Source organism: Amphiprion ocellaris, chromosome 3 (assembly GCF_022539595.1).
Source record: "Amphiprion ocellaris isolate individual 3 ecotype Okinawa chromosome 3, ASM2253959v1, whole genome shotgun sequence".
Taxonomy (NCBI): domain Eukaryota; kingdom Metazoa; phylum Chordata; class Actinopteri; family Pomacentridae; genus Amphiprion; species Amphiprion ocellaris.
The window spans coordinates 8,011,506-8,029,939 of NC_072768.1; the positions used below are offsets into that span (position 1 = coordinate 8,011,506).

The 18,434-nt window shown below is 38.8% G+C and overlaps 1 protein-coding gene across 3 annotated transcripts in view; it reads left to right on the forward strand.

The window, feature by feature from the left end:
* The window catches only part of btbd11b (BTB (POZ) domain containing 11b), a 94,175-nt gene that overhangs the window by 52,273 nt on the left and 23,468 nt on the right, over positions 1 to 18,434 (forward strand). For all 3 annotated transcript variants that reach the window (XM_055007313.1, XM_055007307.1, XM_055007310.1), the window contains exon 2: positions 8,933 to 9,100. Coding sequence is in view for 2 of the 3 variants with exons in the window: in XM_055007307.1 (XP_054863282.1) it covers positions 8,933 to 9,100 (168 nt within the window). In the remaining variant the exon portion in view is untranslated. The remainder of the gene's footprint in view (positions 1 to 8,932; positions 9,101 to 18,434) is intronic.

The window sequence follows — 18,434 nt, forward strand, 5'->3', positions numbered from 1 at the left end:
TCGGTATACATATGGTGGCCATCTGGCCTGGCAGAGCAGTGATGGAGCCTAGAGTGGGGCAGGATCACTGTGATCCATGTACAGTTACAACCTGATTAACCCTTTAGAGCCAAAGCTACCACTCTAAGTGCATCAAATGCTCTGCGTTTTTTTAAAAACACATCGTCCCATTTTCCCTCTTCTTTCATTCTGTCACTTTCTGATTCCAATCTCAACTCCATCGCCTTCATCCAAGTACTGCCTTAGTGCACCTGTTTGGATCTGATTTTGCCAAATCAAAGCTCCACTCTGCTGTCTCTGTATCTTATCTGCGAGTGCAACCCGAAGCCAGTGATCCTGCAGAGCCAAAGTATGTTTGGGGAAGTGCACTTCTCCGTGTGTCCCTCCAAAATAGATTTAAATGCAGGGTAGGAGCCACATCGAGGTCAGCGTTCCTTCCCCACTGCTCTGAGACAAGTCAATGGATCTACAGCAGTCTGCCTTCTGACAGACAGAGCCAGAAAAAAAAAGAGTCAAAATCAAAATAAAGAACATTGCGCTGTTTGTTTATTCCTATACTGTGTTGCTGGAAGCTCTGGAAGCTGGCACTTTGTGCAAACTCTCTTGCCCAAGTATTAAAGCAAAAGGCTGATTGCAGTCTCATGTCTGAACATGTGTGCAAATTCTCAAAGGGGAATCGATGCAAACATGTGTCAAGTTGAAAAGGCTTTGCGCGCATGCCAGGGCTTTCTGAATCGACATATAAACATTCAAAGATGAGAGATAAAAGCAGAGACCCGAGGAAAATAAGAAAAATTCGAGTTTATTTTGCGTTGTGAGATCAGCCAGACACTGAGCTGGTCATAAACAGATCCAGTGTTTGCATCGTGAGCTCGCTTACAGTGGACTAATAGTTATAGTTTTGGGAGAATCAAGACAGAATGCACAAATGCTGCACCGGTCAAATTCATCTGAATGATGTAAGAAGAAAATCTGTACAAGTGAAACAAATGAGATACATACAGGTGACAAATTAAAGGAAAAACCAACATAAAGTGTCTTACTAAGGTGATCGGCCTCCGCGTATCAATAATAATAATAATAATAATAATAATAATAATACCTTCATATTTAAATTAGTCAGAAAAATTTATATAAGAAGTAATATTGTACATGAAAAAATAAACATACTGTAAACACCGTAAAAGAATGGGTAATATTCCAGCAACTGGGGCAAAAAATAAAATATTTTAAGTAACTATTTCATAGTATACAGTAATTTCCTGTAATAATATTAATAATAAAAACAAACAAAAAACTGTTCCTAGCATTAATTTTATGACATAATGTCTCATTGAAATTACCTATAAGCAATATTGTATACATTATATTAACAGTTTAATAGAAACAATCAGACATAACACTACAGAAAAAAAGCCAATATCAGCTGGGATTTATTCTGTCATTTTATATTTAAAAAATCTTGTAAAAATGCCAAAATGCTGTTATAACATTAATAATTTTGTTTCAGATTGCAAGAATTTACTGTTAATTTTACACCAGTTCAAATGTAATAAGAGGCTTAACAGTCAAGAAATAATACATTTTTTAAAAAATAAATTCTTTTCACAGTTACAGATGTAAATTTTATTTATTTTGTTAATTTTATCGATATTTTCTTTTAATTAAAAAATAATTTGAAAAAATCTTTAAAATAATAATGAAAAAAATCAGTAAAAATATTTTTTTGAATAGTGGAACCTGTGTGTGTGATGGAGCAGAACATTTTAAATGAATACTGCATCAGAGGGAGAATCTGCAACAGATAACGATGTTTGTGCTCCTCACATCCGATGCCTCGGCTATTGTGCTACCTGCTGAAATTCTGCTACAACACAACCTGCCTGTAGCTGTAGACCACCTGTCTGAACTTTTGTGTGGCTTTTGTGCTTTTCTGATGCAGTTATTGAGTCAAAGCAAGTTCATCTATCTAGACTACAACGCTGCAGTTAATGTTAAAACAAGTTGGCTGATATGAGAGCGGCGTGAATAATAACAATAATAACTTTATTTGTATAGCACCTTTAAGAAGAACATTCACAAAATGCTTTGACAGATAGAACATAAAAAATGACAAAAATGTACAGAATGGATAGCTAATTAAATGACATCACATAAGGGGTTCAGAGAGAAGCTGAAGAGAAAATAAAAGACAGAAATAGACTAAGATCAGGAGGTTAGAAAGAGGGACTACAAGCAGTGAAAGTTTTAAAAGGGAGAGTGATAAAAGAGAAATAAAAGAGGACTTTACTTGAAGGCGAGTCTATAAAAGTGGGTTTTAAGAAGTGATTTAAAAGAAGTTACTGATTGGGCGAGTCTTATCTCCTCAGGCAGGTTGTTCCAAAGCCGAGGGTCGTCACAGAGAAGGCCTGGTCGCTCTTGGAGTTAAGCCTCGACTTTGGAACGATCAGGAGGGACTCACCCGAGGATCTAAGGCTGCTGTAGGGACCTACGGGGTTAATATGTCTAAAATATAGCCAGGGGCAAGGCTTCAAAAGTGATCAGTAAAATCTTTCCTAAAATATTAACCTCAAACATGTCATGAAAGATTTAAAACTGCATCTTCAGTGAACAAAAGATGGAAGAATATCAAGAGGAAGTCTGTCATTATTTTGCATTTGTGAGCACTTTGACAGCAGTTTTCTGAAGTGACGTTTTGTTCCGCCGGATGTGTGGACTTCATATCTGACCATTCACCGGGTCTCTTCTGTGCAGCTGTCTATCAGCGAATATGACTAAGCTACATTCAGTGACATCTTAATGGGAACTCCTGTACTCATTACTTCTTCTCCAGTGACAGCGTCGTGCCTGGAGGATCATCCAGCCTCCTCTTCTCTCTTCAGTGACATTGAATAGCTGCCATATGGCAAACAGAGCTGGTGTGCTTGAAGAGAGGCAGGTGCTCGGTTTCATCTCTTACTATTACACATCCTCAGACTACAGCCGACCGTTATATCCTTGTGATTATGACCTGTAAACAACTTAAAGTGTTTTCTGCAGCTGCACTGTACATGGAAAACCCGAGAACGCTGCATTTCCTGGGAGATTTCCACTGTAGTGAAAGAATGACTGAATCAGGAGCAGCCGCAGTGGCCGGCTGCGTCGCATGTAAGAGCTCCATCAGTTCCTCCCTGAGGGTGGACAGCGGCTTGCATTAGGACGCAGAGAGCCAGTGAGTCACCTTGCCTCAGTCCATCCTGCCAGCGATTACCACTTCACTGTCAGCTGCTCCCGTTATTCCCCCGAACCAAGGTTAAGGAGCCGCACGGTTAAGAGCTCAAGAGTAACAGTAACGTGTTTGGTTTATTCAATCATATATTTTGGTGTATAGAAGGAAGAATTTGATGATGGCGCCGCTCTATTCACCTCAAAACCGAAGCAGATAGAGCAGTTCAGGCATCATTCCTTTTATTTTTGCACCTCTGACATGTCAAAATACACTCATCAGCGTCACTGCGTTAAAATAAAATGCCTCATATTGTGTAGTTCCCACTTGTGCTGCCAAAACTAACCACGTGACCTCTGGGGGTGTCCTGTGGTGTTTGGCATCGAAGCGTTGGCAGCAGATTCTTTGAGGGCTGCAGGGTCGGGACTCTGTGGATGCAGCTTGTTCCATCCTGCAAATGTTTTATTGGACTGGAACCTGGGAAGCTTGTCAACACCTTGGACTCTGTTTTGTTTCTCTAGCTGTTCCTGAGCAGTTTTTTCATGTGCGTAGTGCTGGACTCCAGTAATGTTTAGGTGTCATCCACATGAATGTCAGGAATCAAGGTTTCCTGGTGGTCAGTGTCCTTCACTTAACCTGTTACCGTTGTGGCAGATTGATATGCACACATGACAGATCTTCCTTTTATTTTTTACTTCAGTTGTTGCTGTAATGCTAAACACTTTTAGCTGTATTTTGTGTACAACGGTGCTATATGAATAACTTTCAGATTTAGATTATCATTTGTTAGAATGTTGCACAGCGATCCTTATGATCTGTAAAGTTGTATTTATGTAGGTTACCACAAATAGGGTTGTGTATTTTTCTGTCACACTTGGTTCCAGAGATGGCAAAGATTAGTAAATCATTTTAATCAAGATCAAAATAGCTTAAATACAGGTTGCTGTAAAATTTGGTCCAAACATAATTTTCCAGGGGCTGCACAGTGGCTTGGTGGTTAGCATTGTCGCCTTGCAGCCAGAAGATGCCTGGTTCATGTCCCCGCCTTTCTGGGATCTTTCTGCATGGAGTTTATGTGTTCTCCCCATGCATATGTGGGTTTTCTCTGGGTTCTCCAGCTTCCTCTCACAGTCCAAAAACATGCTGAGGTTAACTGGTAACTCAAAATTGTCCATAGTTGGGTCAATATATAATTGTGGGACTTTTTGTAACATAGTTGACATTTTTGCTGTTTTCAGGCCTAAAATCAACATGGCTGCCTATAACCAAACACCACATGGCATTTTTAGAGAAAGACTCTTCTAAAATATTATATATACAATTGAGTAAAATTGAAATTGAAAGTTATTTCGAAAGATGTTGTAGTAAACCTGTTGACACTTGACTCACACACTACTTTATATTAAATAACTCAGAAAGCCTTGGAGTCTGGCCAGTCTTTTCTTCAGGAGGAAATGACATCATGTGGAGCAGGTCATGTGATCTGGAATTAACACACTTCCTTGAGAGGTGTTTTTGTAATGGATAATTTAGGTGAAATTGATTTCTCGGACACAGATACAATTTGTTATTTTCCATATAAAATTTGATATATTGCCAAAAAAGAAATATCTGTCATGATTATCTCAACTTAATAAAAAGAACACAAGCAAAACTATTTTTGAATAAGCTCATTTTATTATTGTTTAGCTAATTATAAGGTGGTTATTAAATTGGGATGGTTATTTAGTTGACATTTTAGTGATATCTGGTAATTTTTCATTAATAAGTGACTGTTTCCATAATAAATAATTATGGAATTTGTAAAGACATGATCATAATGAACATAAAAAACATTAGTTTTTTTTTTTTACTTTTAATAAAAAAGTATGCAAGATATATCCCATGGACTTGAAAAGTCCCTCAGTTATATTTTGAAGCAGTTGTGAGTGTGATTGTTTGTCTCTGTGTGTAGCCCTGTGATAGACTGGCGATCTATCCAGGGTGTCGGCTGGAATCGACTCCAACCACCTGTGACCCTGATGACAATGAAGCAGTGTATAGATAATAGATAATTTTCCAGAGGATATCAGATAACTTTGGCAATTCAACATTATTTTGTTTGTGCCAAATTCAGGTCGTAATTGAAAAGTTTCCAACAGAGCTGATAGCATTCCATTGTATTTTGCATTAGACGTTAGCGTGTTACCCTGCTAAGCTATGCTGCTGGACGACGTAAACACCTGCTAAACATTAGCATGTTAGCCTTGTCATTGCATGTATGAAAGTGTGATTTTAACTGCAACATCACAAAGCTGGTCTCTATGATTCATTTGCAAAGTCTGACAGCTACAAATTGCTCCCACTCGCCTTGCTATTTTTTCAGTTTTTGAACTCATGACGCAAATGGAGAGAGGCTTTCCAAACATATGTCTGGGTTGCTTAGCACCAGGCTTGCCTTCATTCATTTCTCACCATGTTCAGTCCATTCCTGCAAGCATTAGGTTCTCATGACTAAATTCTATCTAATTGCTACTGTGGTTGAAGGGTTAAAGTAAATGAGACTTTTTTTTTTACCCCTTTAGCCAATTATGAAAATTACGGTTTCTGCAGTGCGATACTCTGCCGGATCACACCTGGGCGCCTTTAGTCTGGGCACATCAGAGGAGGTGTGTCATGAATCCTGTAGACACGTTCTGAGTGGGATTTACTCTTATATATAATTGTCTGAGAGGAAGGTGGGAGGGAGGGAGGTGCCAGGGTAACCCCCCCCTGTGCCTTTAGGATGGATTTCCTGCCGTTTGCACGACGATTCGCCCAAGAGGACACATTGTGAGCAATTAAAGCAACAAAGAAGGTGTTTCTCTGTAATCCCTGCACACAAATTCTTGCTAAAACACCAAGAAAGTTTCTGTTCTTCATAATTTGTCTCGCTGGCTCGTCTGGGCTGTAGCGGTTCACGACACCTGACGCCGCCGCTGGAGATGGTGTTGATGTCTCCTCTTTGTTTCAGATCAGGCTGTCAGCGGCTCTCTGGTCGAACCTGAACAAAGATGTAGATGAGATGCTCTGTAAGCAGCCGCTGTGCAGGTTTATAATGTGAATAACTGCGACTTATTACCAAGAAACCGATATCCAGATGTTTGTGCCACACAATTTTTATTACCTGTATAATACATGGTGCATATCAAGCACAAAAGGACAGTATAATTAGAAACAGGCTGTTTTAAAAAACTGGACATTTGAAGCAATGTATGTTCAAAGGAAATATGAAAAAGGGGAGCTTTTTTTTTTTTTTTGGCGAAGGACCACCCCAGCATTATTATATGAGCACTTTCCTTGACTAAGAAAAAACATAGTGCAGCACTCTCCCTAGGTTAATATGAAGATGTTCTATGGCTATAAATCATTTAATATTACCATAAAGACATTTTAAATAGTTTGCTCCGATTTGAACCTCCACCAACTGTACAAATCAAAAATGTGCAGGTATTGGGAAGCATGACTGCATATGTTAAAATAGTAGCATTATGTTGATGGCATGGTTGTTTTTACATTGACACCAGATAGACAGAAAATGTGGAATTACCTACTAGGAATAATGGAGGGAAGATGATGACTCTCTTTACAAATTATTCCAGCTTTCCTTTATTGTTGAAGATTTACCAGCGTTGCTTTCATCTCTTGGAAAAGTAAAATGTTTTCAGCAGATTTCCCACAAATTTGTGAGTGATTTGCAGCAAAGACATGTGTTTGCCAGTGTCGGCCACTAGCGGTGAACTTCCTGCAACATTCTGGTAATGAGAAGTTGCCACTAGCTGCAAATATGTGTTTGGAATAGGAAGCATTTACAACAATCATATTATTTATGGCAGAAAATCGTAATTAACTTTTAACAATGTTGCAAATATGCAGAAAGGACACATTTTTATTTGCAAACTAGATTTGTGACAAACTTGAGATGGACTTTTTTTCTTTCTTTATATACAGCGTCCTTGTACAGAAGAACATTAAACACAAGGTAGAGATGCTCTGGACCAGATTATAGCCTACTTGCTAGTTTCCATCTGCAGTCTCTGGGGCAGGCAAGAGAGAAACAAGTAAAGATAGAAAAGCAGCACATCACTTTTAAAAACAAAGATCTCACATTCTCACATTTACACGGTAAAAAAAAGTCATTTCAAGGATTGTCAGTGCTGACAGGTTTGGTTTCTCCGGATCCATTTTTCAGTTTCTTTAGAAAAGTCTTTATAATCAGTTGTTGCTGATTCCATTCTGAGAAGGTTGATTGTCCAAAAGCAGTTTTACATAGAGGGATGCAACACTGCCACCTAGAAGAAGCCCTTCTTGTGCTGGTAGTATTTCCAGAGGTGCAATGAATAAAAAGCTTGAGAGGTGAGGGCACATAACCATGAACAACCTTGAAACCCAAAATATTTCAAACTTTAGCAACCCGTGCTAGGGTAAGTTGATGTGGGTTTGCTGGAATGTGGCTCAAATTTATGTTTTATGCAGTTATTCTAATATCTGAGGATTAGTTTTCTTGGTTCCTCTGACTTTCTCTCACAGTCCAAAAACATGAATAATAGGTTAAATGATAATTCTAATATGACATGAGGTGTGAATGTGAGCTAGAAAAGTTATCTGTCTCTCTGTTTTGGCGATCTGTGCAGGGCGACAGACTCCAGCTCTCCTGTCATTCTCTGAAGCGTAACGTGGATTTTAGCTAATGGGTGAAGTTTTCCACAAAGGTAGCCAGAAGTCCACCACAAGTTTGCAGCATAATTTCATTTGCATATAAAAATACGACCTTGCTTGTAAACTTGCAGCGGCGTTGCCAAAGGTTAACCACAACTGTTTGCCAGAAACCTGATTTGTATATGAAAATATGACCGAGCTGCAAACTTGCGGCAGCGTTGCCAAAGGTTAACCACAGCTGTTTGCCAGAAACCTGAAATTTTTCTAAGGCGTGTGACACATTTTACTTCACTCTAGAAGGCGTTACATTACCCTGCCTTTTCTTCAGAGAAGGAATTCATGACCTTTTCTTCTTTCCTGGACCCTCCTGCCATCCAAATCAATTATTTGCACTCCTTTACTTGTGACTGTCCTTTCGTCTCATTGGGGGAAAGTAACATAAATTGCACCATAAACAGCTGTTTGCTCCCACAAGCTGAGTAAAGAATGTCACTTTTGCCGCAGGCAGCATATGCATTAAATTAGCTGCAGTATTATGAGAGAGGAGACATTAAAACCAAAGCCACTTTTCTTCCTGTGATTAGGGGGCTAAGTAGAGAGTCGCAGCTTTTAGCCGTTCCATAAGTTGACACCCTGCAAACACTAAGCAGAGGAATAAGAGACTGTCAGCAAATGGAGAATCTGCCTCGTCACTCTAGAGCAAGGACGAGGTGTGAATAATGAAACATTGTTACGTTTGGGAGAAGCCTCTGACAGGTGTAACTAGGAAGCATCGTTACTACAATGTATGGCCTTTATTGTTTTCACAGTCAGATTCTCACTGTTGAAATAAATAATTACAGCTTCTCACATCCTGAACCTTTTTGCACTTTAGATGTAATGCGATACTGCAGTTTTATTCCCATTATGTCCTGTAATGAGAAAACAAAATCAGTACATATTTTTATTATTGCCCACAATAGCAGAATCAGAGTGTTGTACCACCCACTTATGCAGTTTGTACTCGTATTCTATACAACAACGCTGATATAATGTTCATCTCTCTTTCAGGTGTTCTCAGCCTACCTGAGGGTCTGACACTTCACAGAGATCAGCAGCAGCAGCAGCAGCAGCAGCGAGCGGCGAAGGGTGGAGAGGGAAACTCCTACAGCCAGTCTGAGCTGCGATCCGTCGAACAGTGCTTACTGGCCACAAGAGTGGGCAGCATCTCTGAACTCAGTGAGTCGTATGCATGTGTGTGTGTGGGTGTGATGGGAAAAGTCTGAGTAGAGAAGTGAAAGACGACCATTAACCCCTTCCTCTCTGCTCTCAACAAGCCGCTTACTGCCACTTCCAACTCTTTAGGAAGATCATTTTCTGTTTCTGCATAATTAGAGGTCCGTAGAAAACTGGTTTTCCAGCTTTGGTATGAAACAGCTTCACTGGACTGTTGGAGGGCCTGACCTCAATCTCCACCAACTCCTGAGTCTCATCCACAAACATTACTGATAGTTTTCACGGCAGATTTTTGACTTGTCATACTAGAAGAGTACAGGTGTTGGTAAAAACTTTACCAATGACTCTATTCAAGTGTGACCGTGACCCTGAAAATAAAGCAGCTAAATGGAATTCAGACAATATTCATTTACACTTGTCCTTCTCTGACTTTGACAAGCTGAAATGTCTTTCAATGAAGAAGGTTACTACTGCATCTCTAAGGAATGTGTAACAGCTGCACTGATCCACGAAAAAGAAAAGAAACTGTAAGTGTGAGACACTCTTCTCCTTTTTTGGACGTCAGTGACAGATGAAGCTTTATGTTTCACTTTTATGTCAATGTTTTTTAACCCAAACTATGATCTTCTCCTTAACCTAACCATGGAGTTTTGTTGTGTAAACAAAAGAACAGAAAATATCAGAAAGCAGCAACTAAAAATGTAAGTAAACAGCAACTGAAAAGCATTTGAATGGGTGTATTTTAACACAAACCTTGATCATTCTCTAAACTTAACCAAACGGTTTTAGTGCCGAAACTTAACAAAGTAGTTGTACACAGCAACTGAAAATCAAAACAGTGACATAAAACACCTCACAGGGCTCAAACTCCAGTTTTTTGTGTTAAAGTTGTTGGTTTTAGGCCTCTTCCATTCCTGCCGCCACCTCACGTAGACTTTACTGGTCTTTTTATATGTAAAGTAAGTGAAACTTGTAAGTCATGTGATGTAAAACTTGCTAGTCACAAGAACAGAAAAGGCAAAAAACAAACAGACAAAAAAACTTAGGCATCTCATAGTTGTACAGCACTATGGAGCAGTTTAGCAGTTACACATTCTGGTGTGAGACTGTCTTGACACAGTTGTGGTTAAATTGGAAGGAAGATCTACAGTCAGGTTCCAAAATCTTGTGGAAAATCTTCCTAGAAGAATGCATGCTCTTATAGTAGCATGTACTGTACATGTTGAATTATCACATATGGATGTAATATTTGGGTGTCCCCATACTTTGCTTAAATGTACTTTTGCCCACCCAGGGCTCACCCAGTGCAAATTTAGGAAAACTATGCTTGAAAAATATAACTTGTGTATATATTATGAAAGTCAGCTGACAACGAGTATATTTGTCCATTATCATTCTACAACTAAAAATGTTCCATTGTCCAAAGTTGGTGTTTCACAAATTTCACCTTTTCTACCAGATATCTCACCATTTAGCCAATATATCAGATTTTAAACAGATAATGAAGTGCTCTGCAACAAAAAGGCCCCTGATTGGAACCCCAAAGGTGACCCAGCAAGACTTAAGATTGCAGCTAAGACCCTGTAGTGTAGGAGTGTCAAACTCATTCTAGTTCAGGTTCCACATTCAACCCAGTTTGATCTGAAATGGGTCGGACCAGTAACATCAGAGCATAATGACCGATTAATAACTACAACTCCAAATGTTTCCTTTGTTTTAGGGCAAAAAAGTACATTCTGAAATGTTGACATTAACGGAATTATGTTTTTACAAAACATGAACAACCTGAAATTTATGAAGAAAAATGAATTCAATTTCAGCAACATTATGTCTCAGTTTATCATTTACACATTACAACTTCCAGATCACACAGTGTCTAAAAAGGAACAAAACATTTAGTCACAGGTATCTGGAACTGAACGATATAGTATTTTACTTTATGATCAAAATGACAAAGGTTAGACAAAAAAACAACAAAAACAAGAGAAAATATTACAAAAAAGAGACACAAAATGACAATAAATGAGACAAATGACACGAAACAACACAAAAGGAGACAAAATTAGACAAAAAAATTTCAAAGAAACAAAAAAATGGACAACACAATTGAGACAAAAATGACACAAAACAATTAATAAAGCAAAACACAAAATGGCAAAAATAAGACAGAAAACACAAATGAGACAACAAAAAACACAGTGACAAAAATGAGAAAGAAAACGACAAATATGAGACAAATAAAAGTCAAACAAAAACAACAAAAACAAGAGAAAATATTACAAAAATGAGACACAAAACAACAAAAGAAAGATCTAGTGTTTTACTTTATGAACAAACAACTCGTTGATGTCTAGCAATTATTTTAAATTGATAGTTTTACAAATTGCAGTTCATGTCTTCTTTCTAATTTTTACACTTTACAAAGTCGTCCCAGGGGCCGAATTGGACCCTCTGGAGGGCCGGTTTTGGCCCACAGGCCGCATGTTTGACACCCCTGCTGTAGTGCAACTCAAGGTCTGATTGCATCTGAGCAATCCACACACCAGAGATCAAACCCCACAAAAACCATACGAAACTCTACTTTGTGTGACCACAATATACACCCAGAAGCCATTGATCATGGAGATTGATGCGACTAATGTAAATACAACTAAACTCTACGGTATTCTAAATTATGAAACTTAACTAATGCAAATACTGCGGCTAAAACCCTATTGTGTTACCAGTTAGGTAGATTTTCACGTTATCTTATACTTTCAGCACCATTGTGGGCTTCTTATCTGTAAAGTGCCTAAACTTTTGGATAGCCGAATAGATTTCAGAGAATGAACTCTACTTATCCGCTACAATATCTCAATATGAGCTTCTTCATCAGCATATTTACTGAACGCGTATAGTTCTGGTCAATCTCCTTCACATTTGAGCTGGAAGACATTATCGCTCATAAAATAATATGATGCTTAATAGAGCACAAACACTGTCCTGCTCTATCAGTAAATCTCTGTATCATAATCGGCCTGTAAATGTGTATGTGCCTCTTAAATGAGTGTGGATCTGTGGGAGTCGCGCTGTCAATGAAAACAATTCTAATGAACCACAGCCATTCATTAAAAGTGACTGATTTTAGTTTATAAGTTTGACAAGTCCTGCAAAAGTTAATTGAATGTCTGTCCATTGACAATGTAGTCATTATCCGAAGAATAATGGGCATCACAATGCCTTCTAAATACGTTTGTACAATATGAAGCCGTTTACATAAGCTTTAGGAGTCAGTTTTATATATATTATAGTAATAATAGGTTTTATGCATCATTTGAGAAATGATGTGCCGATTATATTTTACATTCTCATCCTCACTCACAAAAAAATTTGAAAAAGTTGGAATACACGACCAAAGTTCAACACAAGGCCCTCCTGAGAGTTGTTTTTCTGTTTTGGTGGAAACTTCCTGACAAGCGTCAGTAGCTCGTCCACAAACCGAGTCGCAAACCACCGAACACACGTCTCGCGTTCCCACTTGATATAATCAGATATAATCACAGAAAGCCGTCGCTCATTTGAAGCGCTGAGCAGTTCTGTTGTTTTTTGGTTGCGTTCGGCTCTCCAAGACGTTCCAGAAAACACAGCAGCATCCACTGACAGAAGAATAACAAATTAGTCTCCTAATGTGAATGACAAAAATGAAATCCCCAAGCCGAATAATGGCTGAAAGAGCCGCCGGGTCTGTTTCTGTTGTCATGGAATCAGTATGTTAAGAAAAGGCTGAGGAAATATTGTCTGTATATCTTGTGTAAACATTTATCATCACAACAAACAGCGAGCCAGTCCTCCTCGCTGTAGGTTTCCTCAGGATGGAGGCAAATCGCCAGTCCTCTGTTCATGTTGTATTGATGAGGTCAAGCAAGGACTCGTTGTGTTGTGTTGACACTGCAAACACACTGTGAGACAACAGAGCCGCGGATGGATAATGGCAGAGCTTAGTCCGGTGGTAGTGTTATCAGGAATTCTGTAAATAACTCCAGGATTTGCAAACAAGCTCAAGCTGAAACAAAATGAATAATTGAGAAAAGCAGAATATCCGGCGATGATTGCACCGTCAGGCTGTCGAATGGCTTATTAAAACGAGAGCACGATAAGATGAAGATAGAAAGGTTAAGGAGAAACGCCAATGAGAGTTTGATTTTTGCAAATAAATTTCGTGGATTGGAACAACTTTGGCCGCTGCTGCTCGGTTAAATTTGCATCCTACCCAGGGACGGTCTTTTTGCTCTGGCATTTAGACTCGATTTTAGAGGTTTGTCACTCATTTACCTCTTTGTATTTTCTCATTTTCGTCCCTGCCAAAATGCCAGATTAGCATATTTGAAATGACAGTCCTGCAGATCCTGCAGTTTTTGGGAAGGCTGGTGTGTCATCATCACTCAGCCTGCTTCAGGTACGGTCCACTCATTGTCGTAACTCGGCACGTTACTAAAACTGAACTGATCTATTCTTAGAAGCAGCGGTGGATGGAGGATACTAAATACATATAGACTCTATCCATATGCATGTAAACCTATACAGCTGGAAACATCAGCAGCACAGAGTAAAACAAGGTCAAGTGGCAGCGACCTCTGTGCAGGTTGATGTGTCTGTCGGCTGCAAACCACAGAACCACGAGGAGCAGTAATAATGAACCAGTCTTTATGCTAAGCTAAGCTAACCTTCACATTTAACCTTCTAAAAATTACACACCTGTGCAACTAAACTGCATTCTTGATTGCATTTTCAGGGAAAAATATTCCTCAGGATTACGTATATTTTGTGACAAATATGTTCATAATCAACATATTTTGTTTTTGAAATGTCGCTCCTTTAAAAAAACTAAAAAATAAACAGCTCTATACTATTAGGAAAGTAGCGTCAGAGAATCCTCCTCACTCTACAGATTGAAGAAATCCATAAAGACTTTTCAACACCGCCTACAACTCATAAATCCCATTTTCTATGATCCTTTCTTCACTATATGTTTTATTTTAGGACATCTTTGAGTATCTTGAAAACCTCTATATAGCTATTATGTGTTATTATATATTATTATCATTAGTAGTATTAGCTATATATTGGCACACTGATATTACAAAAAATGAAAGAGGTGCATCTATTAAATGCTCATATTTGAAGTAAAACCATGACATTTTGCTGAACCTGATTAAGTAATTTTGGTATCTAAACCTAACCAAACTTCTAAAATATAGTCATTGTTATGTAGGGTGAATCTGAACCCAAAACAGAATATTTTTCTAAACCTACAATCTACAGCTTGATTTATACTCCTGCAATGAATCTATGCAGAGCATACACTACCATTCAAACATTTGGGGTCACTTAGAAATGTCCTTATTTTTGAAAGAAAAGCATTTTTTTCAATGAAGATAACATTAAATGAATGATAAATACAGTCTACACATTGTTATTGTTGTAAATGACTATTGTAGCTGCACACGGCTGATTTTTAATGGAATATCTCCATAGAGGTACAGAGGAACATTTCCAGCAACCATCACTCCTGTGTTCTAATGCTACATTGTCTTAGCTAATGGTGTTGAAAGGCTCATTGATGATTAGAAAACCCTTGTGCAGTTATGTTAGCACATGGATAAAAGTGTGAGTCTTCATGGAAAACACGGAATTACCTAGTTGACCCCAAACTTTTGAATGGTAGTGTATATTATAGCCTAAACAAGTGGCCTATTTTATGCTGTTGTGATCATATTTACCTGTGTGTTGGTGTGACTGCCTCAGTCTGCGAGTGGTGGCATTTCTATGCAGGTCTGTTGAGTTTTTATGTTTATTTCACATTGCACTTTGAGCTGATAAATGCTGCAGTTTCTGTTGCTTTCACCAAAATTTATCAAGCACAGAAAGGAAAAAAGATATAGAAGAGGATAGAATCTATCCACAGATTGATAGAGCTATGAAAACAAGAAAAACGATATGTGCACATGTAGTCTAATGTATATTACGTTTTGACTCATTTATGCAGTATTTTTGAACAAATCAATGTGCTATGTTAGCACTAAGCAGACTAAAAACAGGTGTTTATGGTCTGTGTCGCTGCAACATGTAGCTATATTTGTGGGAAGAGGCACATTATAGTATGAGGTAAAGTAGTTTGACATAGATTCATCGCAGGAGTATGAATCCTGCTTAAATTCAACTGAAGAGTGAGTGAAAGTAAACCTTATGTCTAAAAAAAAATGGTTCAATACATGACATCAACCCCAGTCTCCTGGGTGAAAGTTCTGTCCATCCTCCTGACACCAAGTTTGTGGCTCTTTAAAAGTGGAAACGTTTCCCACTACATCAGAAAACATGTTTCTCTGAGGAGAATGCAGTGTAGCTGTCAAGGAATGTAATTTTAATGAGAGACAGAGTAGACTTAACTGACAGACATGAAGGTTCCATCAATCCTCGAAAATTTTCTGCGGCTCTTTTTTGCTTCCAGAAGAAAACTACTCCCCTTTGAATTTTACTAGATCAAACTTCCTCCCATAAATCAGGTCTTAGTAAAGATTCAATAAATCTTAAAGGTTTCAAGGATCTCAAATCTCAAATTCCCCAAGACTGAGATTATTTCAGAGGTCAGCCTGAATCCCTTCATCATCTTGTTATTAATCTGGTAATCATCCGCTGTGGACTGACAGCCTCAACCTTCAGCCAACTGTGGGGATTGTTTAGATGACGCTAACAAAGATCATAGAAAGCAGACTGATCCAAACACAAACTGAATGAGTATTTCCATTGAGATCATCCCTCAAACTGGCCAAAAGTTAAAAATCTCCTCATCACTAAACTGTTTTAGTCAGATTTCTTTAAACACCTCATGTAAAGGTCGAGCTGTCGTCCCATTTTCCCCAAATTCTGACCTTTTTTTTTTTTTTTCTGCTGTTCACTTCACTGAGCTTTCAGTTTGGCAACGATGGCAGCAGGTGTTAGAGAGAAGCTGTTTGGGGTCATTTCAGTTCGCTGTAGTACTATTATACAGTACATGTACAGAACACAGTACAGTCTTACAAACACGTTAAAGCAATAAAAGTGTCATTGAAGACATGCCAACACAGACTTTTAATGCTGCAGGCACCTCAGATTACCTCTAGTTTTACTCCTGTCTGTATGGTTGAACTTTTAGCTTTAATTCTTCTTTGTCACTTTTAATGTGACTTTTTAACATATTCACACATTTTATTACCCGCAGTTATATCTAGCCCTAAAGTAATAATAATGGCTGTATTAATAATTCACATGCAGCTTTTCTTTTCCTCGTGGGTGCTTTGCCTCACAATATTAGTTACAGCTGATTAGAAAAACATGCTAGAACCATCATTATTCTTTATTATTGATTTGACCCAAACTCTAAGACTTTGGAGCTATTTCAGATGCGTGATTTTTCTTTTGTCTCATTTTCATATTTCGCTTTAGTATGATGGAATCGCGGCTGCTTTTCTGTAAGTGCTTCCACAGAAAACCGACAGACAAAGCTGCTAATGGCCATCGGCGCTCTCAGTAATACCTTTTGAAGATCATTTTATTGTGACAACGCTGAAAGTATACAGATTCTTTCATATATCTCCTCTGAATACAGTACTTATCTTTGACCACATGTCAAAGAAAACAGCAGAATATGAGAGGAAATTGAGCAATTTGTAGTAATTTCTGTCCTCCAGGATAGACGGTGCTTACCACAGTGTTTTGCTCTGGTGGGGGGTGATTTTGATTGATAGTCTCAAAGGTGGAATTATGCCATTAGTTCCTGACATTAATAGGAATCAAGTAGAAACTGTCAAAGGCTACAATCAACCGGCCATCATGGAATCAATTTGGACCATTTTTCATTGTCTATTAGGTGATTTAGGTTTGTTTAACTGAGAAAAGCCACATGTATGTGGATTATCTTCCATCCTCACTGCTCTGAGTACATCCTTCCCTCCCTAATAAAGGCTCCAGGGCCCTCTGACAGCAGGAGAGTCATCATGTGATGTCACTTTGTGTGCAACTTGGTCCAAACTTGCCTGATTCAAAGAGGGTGAGACTCAGACAAGGAGTGCTTGTAGTATAAAGCAGAGATGGTTTACAATAAGACTATCAGCATCACAGTTCCACATAAAGACACTCCATGTTTGTTATCTTTACATTTGTTAGCTGGTGGCTAAAAGGTTCCAGTTCTTTCCAAATGGGCCAAACAAATGACAGGAAGAACAGCTTAGCATCTTGTTAAGTGAGGACGGCCATAGACGACCATTAGACGTAATCATAGCAGCAAACCATTGACAGAAAAACTGCGATGATGGCAGCAGCTCCGCTCATCAATACCCAAAGAAAAGCTGGTTACTGGGTAGTTATTTCCCCATAAAGGCTTGAATATAATTACCCCATCAGAGTTAATTTCTACATTTCAGAAAGAGTAGCCGTACTTTCTCTCTCTCTCACTGTTAAACACTAAACTGCCTTCGCACTCTCTGAAGTAATGAGCAGTTTGGCGGTAATGTGGGTGCCTGCGTTGCCCATTGCTGACCTTAAAGGTTCCAACTCCATGAAGTAAATCAAAGTGGTACCGTTATACTCTTTAAACTGGCATATTTCTGTGATTTTGTGTTTCAAAGAGCTTGGAGAGTATCGCCTCACTGCTACAAGGTAATCCCTGAGGAACTGGATCGGCTCGTCCTCAACCTCTCCTCTTCTTGTTAGCATAAAGAATTAATCACCTGGGATGAGGTATTGATTAAAGGCTTACATCTTCTAATGAAAAGGCTATTGACATTTTAGCTTATTTAGCTGCTGGAGCTCATTTCGTCTTTCCTCTTTTCTGACCAAAACAGGATCCTGGCCGCTCTGCGTTGGTGTATCGTCATTGAAAACAACGGGTTAATCCTTTTTTCTGTGTGCACACGCTGAAAGAGTGGCAGTAATCTCACTCTAAGCTGCAGGTCCTTCACTACTGTTGCACTCTTTCAGTGATGGACACAATCTACATTCTCAGCCTCCTCTGCCAGCGTAGGAAATGTCACCAACCTGTATAAATAAGGCATGAGAAGTGGCTGTCGCTGACCCCCTCAGCTCCCCTTACCAAGCTTAAGAGGGCACAGTTACAAGCGTATCTCAATTCCTGTTGGCACAATTAAGAGAAAGACGAGTCACAGATGGCAACCGGGATAAACAGCAAGGATGTGACTTCAGATGTATACGTGAAATGGTCATTCCTGTAATTGTATTTTTAGCTTTCTGCATCACAACATGGCATCCAGCACATCCAACATATGCATGTGAAAATTAAGAATTATGAGCTGAATTTGCAGTT